Source organism: Rhinatrema bivittatum, chromosome 14 (genome assembly GCF_901001135.1).
Source record: "Rhinatrema bivittatum chromosome 14, aRhiBiv1.1, whole genome shotgun sequence".
Classification (NCBI taxonomy): Eukaryota; Metazoa; Chordata; class Amphibia; order Gymnophiona; family Rhinatrematidae; genus Rhinatrema; species Rhinatrema bivittatum.
Genome location: NC_042628.1, coordinates 4,654,191 through 4,666,546, shown reverse-complemented (window position 1 = coordinate 4,666,546; position 12,356 = coordinate 4,654,191). Strand labels below are relative to the sequence as shown.

Sequence of the window (12,356 nt, the reverse complement as noted above, 5' to 3'; positions counted from 1 at the left end):
TAGTTGGGTAGGTTTTTAAGATCTAGCCTTGCGTGGCTGGATAACATGTTGTCAAAAAAAGAAAAAGGAAAGAAAAGGGCCAGCAGTGCGATCCTCTCCCTCCCCTGCAAAACCTGCTTCCTCCCTTAATATTGTAAAAGTCCCTGTGCCCTCTTCCCCCTCATCCACCTGCACTGTTGATATGTTGTGCCGGTGCCTCCAGAGCTGCTCTGACAGCGGCACCGCTGGAAGCGTTAGGAAGACTTGGCTTAAGCCTGTAAACCTTTCTGCATTGGGGAGTGAGAGCTAATGCCTTGGTTGACATGGGATTTGCATGAAGGCGGAGTACAATGTACACAGCACACCTGGCCATCAGGGTGTTCAAGATCTGACACTTGGCTCTAATTAATTATTTGCCTCTGAAGGGCGTGGTGCTGTTTTGGACTCTGGGAGCTCTTCTACCTTTTCCTGACCAGATGTGACTCCGGAGCCCAAGTGCTCTTGAAAGATGATGCAAATCATCCCCGTTGGATAATTCGTATGTTGGTCCTGTAAAAGAATCCATGTTTTTCCACGACCTCGCCTTGCTGGGCCTACATTTCATGTAAATTGTAAAGCAGACTTTCAGTTGCCTGCCTTAATTCATTTTATGGATTAACTAGAAATCATAAAGTAAATATTTGATGTTTGTTTTAACTTCTGACTTAAACATTTGCCTAATTTGGTTCCATTGATTCTGTAACTATCTCTTTATTTAGTCCTCTATATACCCATCCTGGCTGATGAGCAAAAGGAAGCCAACATCTGGATCCATCTGAGCCAGCAGTGCTGGATTAATCATCTGGCGGGGATTTTGGTATCTCCCTTGACACATCAGATTGGTAATGCACCAGTCTTGGTCAGTCTGGGACTTTTGAAGCTTTCTCACAACGTAAGGTCCTTTAGCTGCTGAGTTCAGTTCTGTTCAACACAGACAAAAGAAAATAAGAAACTGAGAAGACATAATTTGGAGAGTGAAGAAGAGTCCTGCTGATGTGAAAGTGGAATATATCTGGAAGCAGAAGCCTTTAGAATACGTTGGGTGGGGGGAGGTGCTGCAAGAAATGTCAGAAACCCATAATTCTCATTTCTGAGGCATCGAGACCTCTCAGTATCCTAGAAGTAAGGCCCCAGACTGCTTTTCCTTCTTTCTGACATGTTGTATGTGTCTTGGCAGGAGACACTAAAGATTCAAATTATACCGTCAGCTGAAATCCTTTCAGTGTTATTACTTGATATACTACACACATTTTTAACAAATTACAGAAGAATGAAATTGGAAGAAAATAAAATGTTTTTGGCAAGAAGATGGACATATCCACATCACAAACATAACAGAACGTTTGCAGTCAGTCCTAACACAGATGCACCGTTCATTCCTCTTCTGGAACCTGATCGGCAGCCTCCATAATACTTTCAAAAAATGCCAAGTTTGAGAAAAAGCAGCTTATTACCCTATTAGAAACAGTATCCAATATCCAGCTACTCTTCCTGCGCCGTCCATAGGAGACTGCAGGGACCGAGTAAATGCATTCTCTCCCCAAAACGGTTAAAAGCACATGATAACTGATTGCACTTAAAGATCTGCTGGCATCCCCAGAATGTGTAATTTGCCCCTGGCTCCCACAGTGTGTAATCTGATTTGCACATTTTCTTCATTTCACTGGACTATTTGAATTAAAGACAGAGGAAGGCATCTGCAGAGTGAAAAGTGTCTTTGTTTGCAGAGGCTGCTGTTTTGCATACAGATAGGAGACCAGTTGGTAACTGGAGAAGAACCAAAGCTCTGACAAGCGGGCCATACATAAAAATAGCCAGCAGAACCTGCGGGTTGCCGTGAAGGTTTTGGGTCTGATGTTGTATCGTTCATTTGCTCCCCTTCTCTGTTCTGTTTTTCTGTGTGGAGTGCTAGGACCTGCTGATAGTGAGTATTAGGCAGGACAGAAGGGCATCAAGATATCCTGCCTTGAATATTATAGCATTGTTGCCCCCAGAGCTGCAGGTTGTCATCCCACATCCTGTGAGATGCCTATCGATTCAGCCTGCAGTTTTGGGGAGGGCTGGAACAGGTGAAGTCATTTCTAATTACAGGAAGCACGTTTTCTTCCTTGATGCCCGGATTTAAAACTAAAGGCAACGGAATGGATCTTTATTCACTGAAGCCCCAATCAGCTTTTATTCTGCCTGTCTCAGAGAATTTATTTTCTGAAAGGAGCTTTCTCCCTGCCTGTTCTGAAATCTCATAACCTTTCCTTCTTTTGGCAGAGCACAAGCTCTAACTTTTGTTTTAGTTTTGGATGTAGTGACGAGTTTTCATACAATGTAAAGCTATTCTGAAGGAAATAGTCTCCAGATTTGAATAAAAAATGATGCCACAAGTTGCTGTCACATTCAAATCCTGTAAAATAAATATATCAGAACACGTATGCATAGAAAATATGTTCTGTATGTATCTTATGCAAACACACACACAAATAGAACCAAAACATCAACACTGATTACTTTTTAATTAAGTAAATCAATTAAAGTACCAAATCATGCATGCAACCTCAATAGCCAGAAGAGCCCAAGTGGAGAGTTTCTGTAGACTAGGATTGACTTCCTCTTTAACTTCACTGAGATGAGAGTTTAGATCAAAACAAGAGATGTGAAGAGATGCAATGCAGTTTATATTGCACCTCCAACTTTATATAATATTACGTATATAATACTGTGTCTGACATTTCTACCCTTATAGTATAAGTATTATAAGTATTATAGTATTAAGGAACCAAAAGTTAATTATACGATATGTTATGTTCTGCTTAATACATATTAAGTTTACTATTTATCATGTTTATATTAAGATATATTCTGCTTTATATATTAGTTTAAAAATTCTGTTCATATTTGGATGCCTCCTTAGTTATGCTGCTCTCTGTTTATATTTTATATGTTAAATGTTATCTTCTATTTGTTATATGTAACGCTCTCTAGCGAATTTTGTGGTTATCATGTAAACCGGAGTGATCTGTATTCGTACAGGAACTTCGGTATAGAAAAATTAAAAATAAATAAATAAATAAGTTAGCAAAAGTGTTTGAGGGTTAATGTGGATTGCTGCATTTAATAATCCCATTTTGAAATGCATGGGTAAATTCCAATTAAGACAATATAATAAGGTGCGCAAATATTCTGTAATTGTATACAGAAGGCTGAATCTCTTGTGGCCTTTTGACTAGTGAAGCTTTCCTCAGTTTGGTATATTGTGATCCTAATCAGAGCTCTCTTAAGCATACATCAAAGCAGTAAGCTTGAGACCGCATACCTTCAGGGTTGGGGATAGAGGCCATGATTGCCTATCTCTCTCCTAACAGAATCGTCCTTCCCCAGGTGTCTTTCCTGATGTGGATGACTCATTCCTTTTATCCTCCCTCCATCATTAAGACAAAGAAATGCAATCCTAATATGAAGGTCCATGGAACAAACCATTGACTTGGAAACGTCATGCTTCTGTTGCCCAGGAAAGGAAAGGCAGCTGCGACTAGTGACACCTGTTTGGTGAGCAGCGAATGCCCACTGCTCCTTGGAGAGGATTCTTATTAGCATTCATGTGTGCACTTTTGTTACCACTAATAGCTTCCTTCCTTCCTTTGCCATCTGTTTACCTTGCAGAAGTGTTGACTGTCCGATCATCAGCTTAGCTCTTTAGGTACTGCCTGATTTTTAAATAGTGCGAGGTACTTAGCATGGCCGCAGACAGCTTAGTGCTCTAGTCTGAAGCATAACTCTGGAAAACTCATCACAAATATCCGAAGTTAGTCTCACTTACAACTTTATTTCTGTGTGCTCTAGACCCCAAATTCAAGGAAGAACCAAAGGCAAGTCTTCCCATGTGACATGCAGGATGGCAGTAGCAACCAGGCCATTTCTTTGCGTCTGTGCCCGACAGAGCCAGAGCACGGTCTTTCTCCTCATCCTATATGTGAACTTGCCTAGACAGTAACACCTCAAACGCTCCCCCATCATTGGGTTCCCATCAGAACAACTTAATGACAACATTTCTCTTATCAGCCCGCGAGTACTTCTCTGCGTGAAACTGAATAATGGATCAGTTTGAAATCTGAAATATTTATTTTTATAGATTTTATTTATTTATTTATAGATTTTTGTATACCAACCTTCCTCAAAAGATATCAAGTTGGTTAACAATACACAATTTCATAACAGTTCCCTATTTTATTTATTTATTTTAAATTCTTATATACCGACATTCCTGTAAAGTATACAGATCACACCGGTTTACAGTGCAACAGAAACAATTCTAAACAACAATTCACTAAAAACATAAATACAATTCAATTAACTCATCATAAAATCTAATCATAAAACATTTTATACTATAAAATAGTAAAATAAAATAGAACTAAAATAATTAAATAAAACAACTAATATTAAATCCTTATCACCATTTAACCTATTTAGTGCGTGCAGGGAAGGTTTTATGTAAAAAATTGCATTTCCATACAAGATCAAAGTTCTTGGCATGTTACCAATTCCTGCACCATCATTGGGCATCTCATGTGTGAGTTATAATTTGCTGTCATGGCGTAGCTTACTTTATCTACTTCTCTGCGGTCTCATGATTTATGTCTTGTTTTCTTTGCTCGGAACATATTTTTACTGCTCTTTCTTGATTAATTGTTTGCAGTTGTTTGAATCCGGCCTCTGCCACTACTACATGTCCCACTGTACCCTGCATTCATCATTTATTTTAAATAAGCCCAAAAGATGATGGGCTGCAGTACGTTGAAACTGTGTCAACGTTGTCAACATAAGTGCATGTCGTTGCGAGCTTTGTGTTACAGAATTTTTTTCAGTGGCTCCTTTTTGGCTTTCCACACCCTAGGCAGAAAGAGCTTTTTGTACTATAGCACTAATGCTGATGACAGAAATGTATAGAAAAAGTCAGCTGAGGAGTTTTCCCGAGAGTGGCACTGAAGAACCCTGGAGAACAGCATTCAGAATTTCTAGCCTGCAATAGGAAGGTGGAAGCTGTGCCTGCACTCGTCTCTGCCACCGATGTGGAGTCTGCTCCAGGCTGCTAGTGCTAGAATACGGCTTTAACCACAATACAGTGGTATGATGAACTGAACGTCCCATGGCATCCCAGAATTATTTTTTTTCATGCATGCAGGGAGCAATTTTCAATAGGTTATGTAGTTTGCAAGCTCACTGTCAAAAGGAAACTCCCTGTGGAGGTTTCTCTTGAAAATCTGATCAACAAGGTCCCTGGGTCCTGCTATTTGTACGGGGCAAGTCCACAGTGAATATTAAATCCCCATGCTGGTTTTCACATTACAGAAATGCCCTTTTTCTCCCCGCAGCTACAGCATGTACATACTTTTACCTGCGCTGTGGGTGGGTGATTTGAAAAGCCCAATTTATATTTATAAAATTGACTCCCTCAGAACATGCGGTGATGATAGCAGCTCACTCGTCTTTGAGAGCCTGGGAATATGGTGCTGCAGTTTTATTAACTTTTTAAAATTATTTTACGATTTTAAATTTCTTTGAAGGTCTATAAAGACAGAAAAAATATCTTGAGAACAGACTAATGAAATCTTTAGAAACTGTGAAAGATAAGTGTTCATTTAAAAACATGTGTTTGTTACTCATTCAGAGTGTGAATGCTTCACCCGACAGAGCCTTGTGTAATGCCACGTTGATCGAATACTTGAAAGTGTAAAGGGAGTTCAGTTTATGCTCTGATTTTTGGCAGGGGCTGATTAAAATACGGGGAGATCGCTGCTGGAGAGAGCTGACGTGCATGAACTATCATTACGAGGTAGGCTTACTCTATCTTTTTTCCTGTCTCTGCTACACTGTCATTAAACAAATGATTGCTTCTGCTGCTCCCCTGTTTGCAGTACTTGTTTAGGTTTTGTAAGTAGGCCTTCCTCTCATTTAGTATTTGGAATATTGTCCGTAACATTGGGGAAAATGTTCTCTCTGTATTATAAGAGCATTATTCCAAGCAGGGATATGAAGTAACTAAACCACGTTTCAAGTTTCCTAGTAAGGACATGGATCTTTTAGTTCTGTGTCATGGGATCAGTGGATTTTTTTTTTTTTTGACAACCTATTCCAGCTACACAGAGGCCCCCATTATACACCAGGAAAGTCGCTGAACTGCAGTGTTACAGGCACTAAAAGAATTTCACAAATCTGAGACTTAGCGTGGATTTAAGGTATACACTTTCCTTCCCTTGCCTATCTCAGTAGTTTTACAGCCTGTGTGGTTCTTCTCCTGCCATCTCAGTAAATGTAAAAATCTCTCTGCTATCGTAGTGACGTTGCTTGGATTGCGAGACATGTTGGAGGGAATAGGGAGAGAAGGCTACAGTACAGCTTTACATTCCTTCTCTTTCCTGTGTTTTTCAGCATAAAATACTCTTTGTATTCTGGCTTCAGGCTGGATAATTGTTTAGATGGTGAACATACCTGGCAATGCCATCACTTACGGGCAAGGTTTTGTCCAGGGATTTGATAGGAGCAGTCCATTAGGGGAAAAGGTAGCTGCACCATGACTGCAGGGGTTAAATTATCCTCTGGCTGCCTTATCCTCAAGGAAAGAAGCTTTATTAATTCCTGTGAATCCTTTTTTTTTTCCTCCTCCTTTCCTTAGTGGTCATTTTGAAAATATTAGTGGTGAATAAAGACACAAAATACCAATCACAAAGATTGCAAATGAGTTACTTTCTAGCCATGAATTGTATTTTGGAATTGAAAATGGTGATGTAGCTAATGTTACAAGGGTGCACAGTGTACATAATACTATGTGGACATCTTTCTGTGGCATTTTGCCACCGCCCCCCGGTTTCCTGTGGCAGCTCAATAGTAAATTCTCTGACACAGTTTCTAAAATTCTGCCGCAGTTACGTGGGGCATTTGCATAATAAATAATGTTACTTTGCATTATGTTTTCTGATATTTCTTGTGTTTTTAGGGGAAGGGCTCTTAGAGATCAATGCTGGGAGTGGAGATGGGGGGATAGAGAATAGGGGTAGAAATGGAGAGGAGATCTTGGGAGGGAGCAGAGAGATAGGAGATGAAAGGGGGATGAGTGGAGGAAAGAAAAGGGGCCAATGGGGAGGGGAGAACGAGCTGGGATCCTGGATCAGGAAAGGGAGGACTGATGCACTCTCACATCATTCCACCCCCACACCACCTCTAATCCCCTCACTCTCTCAAACACATTCTACACCCGCTCTGATCCCCTCCCATACTTCACACACCCCACCATCATCTCCTTCCTCGTTCCATACCCCCCTCACTGATTCCCTCCATTCTCACACCCTCCTTCACTTTCACCCCATATCCCCTCTGATCCACTTGCTGGTATTTACATTGAACTCCCCCTGCATCTGTAAAAATCCGTGCATTCTTAGACTCCAGCACTGTAGTGGCAACATGGTGCCTCGGGATGCTTTCTCTTCCCATACAGCTGGGGACTGAATTGTCCCACTTTGCAGCCTTTGACGCTGTTGTATACCCTGCAGTTCAAAATATGAGCTACACAGGAAGAAGAAGCAGCCTGAGGCATCACATTGCCACTTCTGTGCTGTAGTTCAAGGAAGCCCGGATCAGCATAGAAGGGAAAGATGTACAGTCCCCCACTGCTGCTGCAGTTTACACCCTCCCTCTCATGGTCTCTCACAGTAGTTCCAGGGATAAGAAGGAATTCTGTGGCAAGGATCGTATTTTGCAGTACTTTCTGTGGCTGCGGAATTGTCGGAGACCAGGGGCACTGGGTATTACCATCTGTTGTCAGCTACTGTATATGCTCACATTTTACAAGGCATGTACACTAAAAACAGACAAGTCACTAAGTTAATGATATACGCTACATGCACACACTAAAAGGTCCATACTAATGGGGAATGTAGGCCTTTTACCATTTGCAAAATCCCTCGTATTGGATCAAATTACAAGGGATCCTTCCCTCCCACTCCCACCTCTCTGACAGAAATGAAGCCTCTCTGAGGATGACCCTCAACCCCCAGATCCATAGTTAAGGCATCTCTAAATTCCCCCTCCCCCACAAACCAACTAAGATGTCACCAGAAACTGTTATGGTTATGAGGTGTTGGAGTGGATTCTTGGGTACTGCGGTGATGGTCACTCCCACGGGGAGGAGCCCCATGAGGAACCGCAGTACTAGGCTAGAGTCTATACACGCAGACACAGAGAATTTGTATTTATTGTACAGCTCGATGGTACTGCCTGGGGAGCGGGCAGCAACGAAGGTAACCCAGCAGATGTAGTCCAGGGGTCCTCTGCAGGGGAGACCAGTCTCACACTCGAGTAGGTGATAGGCAGTGCGGCGTAGCAGGGACAGGTCCCGAATGTAGACACAGAGCGCTGAAGGTGAGACAGACTGAAAGGGTTAGTACTCACTGAAACAGAAGCTGTATAGTTGAAGGTCCTGGCAGGCAGAAGTTGTTCAGTGGTAGGCAGGTAGAGGAGCGGGTACCCAGGTTAGTGAAGAATTACCCCAAAGGGCAGAGAGAGCTTCCTGCAGCAGCTGGAAAGCGGCAGAGCAGCTTAGACTGGAGGCCATCCAATCCAATCCTTGCTAACTCAGTTTGTTAGCAAACGAAGGGGAGGCTAAATACCAGGATGTGATGTCACTGGGAGGGGATGCCCCCGAGGTTCCCGCCATGACGTGGGTAAAGACGTGGGTGGTGTGTGCGTGCGCACCCTAGGAGGCCCTCAGGAAAATCATGGCGAACACCATCATTGCCGATCCGGGGACACCGGAGAGAGCGGCATGAAGACGCAGCAGCAGCCATCTTCCCAAGGCTTGAGGAGAGAGAAGGAAGAAAGATGAGGCACAGAGGTCAAAGCCGTCTGAGACCGATTGCAACAGAAACTCAAAATCCCCATTCTTTCCCTTCCTCTAACACATAGGCCCCTTTGGAGTCCTTGACATAACCCCTCAATCATTGAACCAACCAAGAAGCCCTTCCAGTGTCTCACTTAACCATGTCCCACTCCTTCTATCCCACTAGAATGTGCATTATGGTATGCAAAAATAGAATACAATCCCTGGCAAGCAGGATGAACAGTCATACAAATTGTAGGTGACGTTATCTGGCAGCATCATGGGTGCATCTATTTAAAGATTCTGGAAAAGCTTTTCAGGGCATTTGTGTAGCTTACCTAGCAAGTCACGCTCTCCTGAAACTCTTTGAGTCCTTTTTATTTGTGCCGATAGACACACATTTCCTCCAATGTGATTCATGCTGACAAAAAGAAAAGTTTGTGTTCGGCCTCCTCAATCAACTTCTTTTTATCTACTGTCATCCTTCTAATATCCTTTACTGATGTATTTCAATGCTATTGCTTGGCCCCAAGTTTTTCTTCCTTGGTATGGCCTGCTGAGTGATCTTGACTGGCCCCTTTTTCTGTGAAAGTTTCAACTTTTGATTTCTCATCATTGATTTTTCTTATAGTAGCCTAAAAGAAGTCCAGTTGCTTCAATTTTGTCCCCGCTACATTGTAAGATGTTAATATCTGACCATCATGAAACTTGCTAAGGCTACAGCACCATGTTCTGGTTCTGGCATTTACTCAAAGATGTCACCCTAAAAGCCATCAAGATCTGGAGACTGAAGCTCTTGGACATCCTTTTCCTCAAGCAAAAGTCTGGTCCATCAACTTTGGCACTGAAGACATTGACTTTAAAGGATCCAGAAGCTGCATCAATTACAGACAAACCTTTGATGCTAAGGGAGCAAGATATAGGTCCAGGAGCAGGGAACCTTCCTGCTCCTACATTCAATGCACAAGAAGGGTTCATCAGAATCAAGCATAAACCTGAGGAGACACCAAGGATCATGTATAGAAATTGAGACATCAGCATCAATTTCCTTTGTTGCATAAGTTTGAGAGCAGGAGAGATTGTAGCTTTGGCAATTTGCCTTACAAAGCAGCTATGACAAGAGTTTAGTTCAGCCTCCTACCACTTCAAGTGTCTGAAACTCCACCATTGGTACCTCATGTTTACACTCAAGGAGGATCTGTCCTTTCCAAAGAAGACCCATTCAGTTTGTCATTCACAATATTTATTTAACAGAAATATCCTTGAGAACATCAGTGGATATGCCAAACAGACCAAGGTAACGCTGTCTGTGCTGATTGAACCATTCATCAAGACCACACCCATGTCATCAAGTGGTTTGGCTCCTAGATCAATGTCTCGGCATCTAGACTCAGCATCAGTGCTGTCTCTGCCAAATCAAAGGTAGACAAGGTCAGAGAGGGAAGTGTCTCCAATCATCCAGCATTGCTTGGCCTGAGATCAAAGAAGTCATCGAGAATGCCTTCTTAGGCTATGACTCAGAGGTTGGTGCAGCCCAGACTTCAGCTTCAGTCTAATCTTGGAGTCTGAAGAGTCCTGAGATCCTGTCTACAGGTCTGAAGTATTCTATTCTTTTGAGGAATATCCTCCAGATTCCTCTCTGATCCCTCTCCTTCACAGGCACACATCTCCCTCTGAAAACTTTTCCTTTCCAGTTTGGATTCAGAGAATGGCTGAGGCCATTTCCTTAAGTTAGAGGTCTAGGATTAGTCCGAAACATCATTTCTAGAGCTTTTTAAGCTCCTTGATGCCCATTCACCAACATGTGCAGGAGAGAATACAGGACTCTCAGTACTTCCTATAGGAAAGAAGCCAGACACCAAATATTGTGTCTTGTTGCATCACTAGTCTGTGGTTGTTGAATTTAGCCTGAGAAGGGTCAAGACGTTAGACTCATTCTTTGGTGCCCCAGGTCATGATGCTCAGATCCTGGAACTTTATAGGAAGAAATTATTCTCAGATACTATGCGTAGCTCCCATATAGCATCTCACCAGATCTATATGATCTACATACATGCCATCATTCGCAACTATGTGCATGTGCACTATAGTCCAGCCAGTACATTTCATCATTGAGCAATGGCTGACACCCAAGGGCTGAGCATCAAAATATTATATATAAAATATTGTGGAGCTATACTAATGAGAAAATTAGCAAAACTGCTCTTTATGTAAAGGAAAGCATGAAATAAGGAAAAGTAAACATGGAAAAACCAGGGTGTGTCCTTTTAAGGCAACTGAGGAAGTGACTGGAAGGAAGGAAAGGATTCAGGAGGCTGCTTACAATTAAAATGAGAGCTTTGGGTATTGGACCACCTCTCAAATGGACCAGGGCCAGATTTAGTTTGTTGGCCACCTGGCTCACTGTTCTGTTCTCATTCAATATCGACATACCGTGCAGTATGCTTAACTTGCCAAGTGACTTTATAAAAAAAAATCTGCTGCATGCCTGGATGGTGTTCATGTCTAGTATTAAAAATAGATTTCTAGTAAAGAGTTTTATCATGAATTGTAGATGAAATGATCAGGATCTGGTTCATTTGTTACTTGCTGTTTTGAATGTGGTACATTGACAGCATGGCCCTTTCCTGGACTGGCCTGGTGACTTGGTGGCAGTGCAGGGTGGTGCCATGTGGAGGATCCCTGGTTCAGATCCCGGATCAGGTCCAATGCACTCCGGGTCAGCCAGGACTGAGTGTGCTGCTGAGGCAGTGTTCATGGCCGGGGGGAGGGGGGCGGGGCAGGGCAGAAGTTGGGATCATCAATAAGGGTGACATCATACAGGGTTCTAGAGGGAGCTGAGATGCATTGCTCCCAGTCTCAAGATCAGATTAGGAATAGTGATGGGGGAATCTGTCAGCACAGAGAAAAAGTCCCCAAGGAGTTGTGAATAAAGGCTCATGGTACCAGATCCCAGCACTGATTGAGGTACAGGGATTCTGGCGTGATTTTGTCATTTACGTGAAGAAAGTAATGGGGAAAAGAACTTATTTGCAGGGATTAAGGTCTGATGTACCTTGCAAAGTTCACCAAGGCTTCGGAAGCTGTGGTTGAATTCATTCATGAATCCTTAGTGTCTAGGCTGCAGAACAGAAATGTGTGCCTCAGAAACACAAGGAGGAAGAGCCCCGTTTTTTAGCCAGAACTAGGGCCATGAATTTTGTGGGTCTGGAGCCGGCTTAGTTTCCTCAGTAGGAAAGCACAGTCATAGGTTTTGTATTGTGAAAATGGATTGCCTTCTACAATGCGATAGGAGAATTATAAAATCAAATGCCATAGAAAATAAGGCACAAATGAGCATATTCCAAGGATTATTGGAAGCACTTACACATCTCATAATCTAAGTTAACATTGATTGTGGTAGCAATACTGAGACAATCCGTGTAAGGATAAACTGTTCCTTCAATGTGTGAGGCACAAAGAAGTTTTTCTT

General features: G+C 42.4%; 1 protein-coding gene across 7 annotated transcripts in view; it reads left to right on the top strand.

The window, feature by feature from the left end:
• The window catches only part of LOC115076240 (lipase maturation factor 1-like), a 295,884-nt gene that overhangs the window by 129,132 nt on the left and 154,396 nt on the right, over positions 1–12,356 (top strand). For all 7 annotated transcript variants that reach the window (XR_003852707.1, XM_029577466.1, XM_029577464.1 and 4 more), the window contains one exon: positions 5,780–5,845. Coding sequence is in view for 6 of the 7 variants with exons in the window: in XM_029577466.1 (XP_029433326.1) it covers positions 5,780–5,845 (66 nt within the window). In the remaining variant the exon portion in view is untranslated. The remainder of the gene's footprint in view (positions 1–5,779; positions 5,846–12,356) is intronic.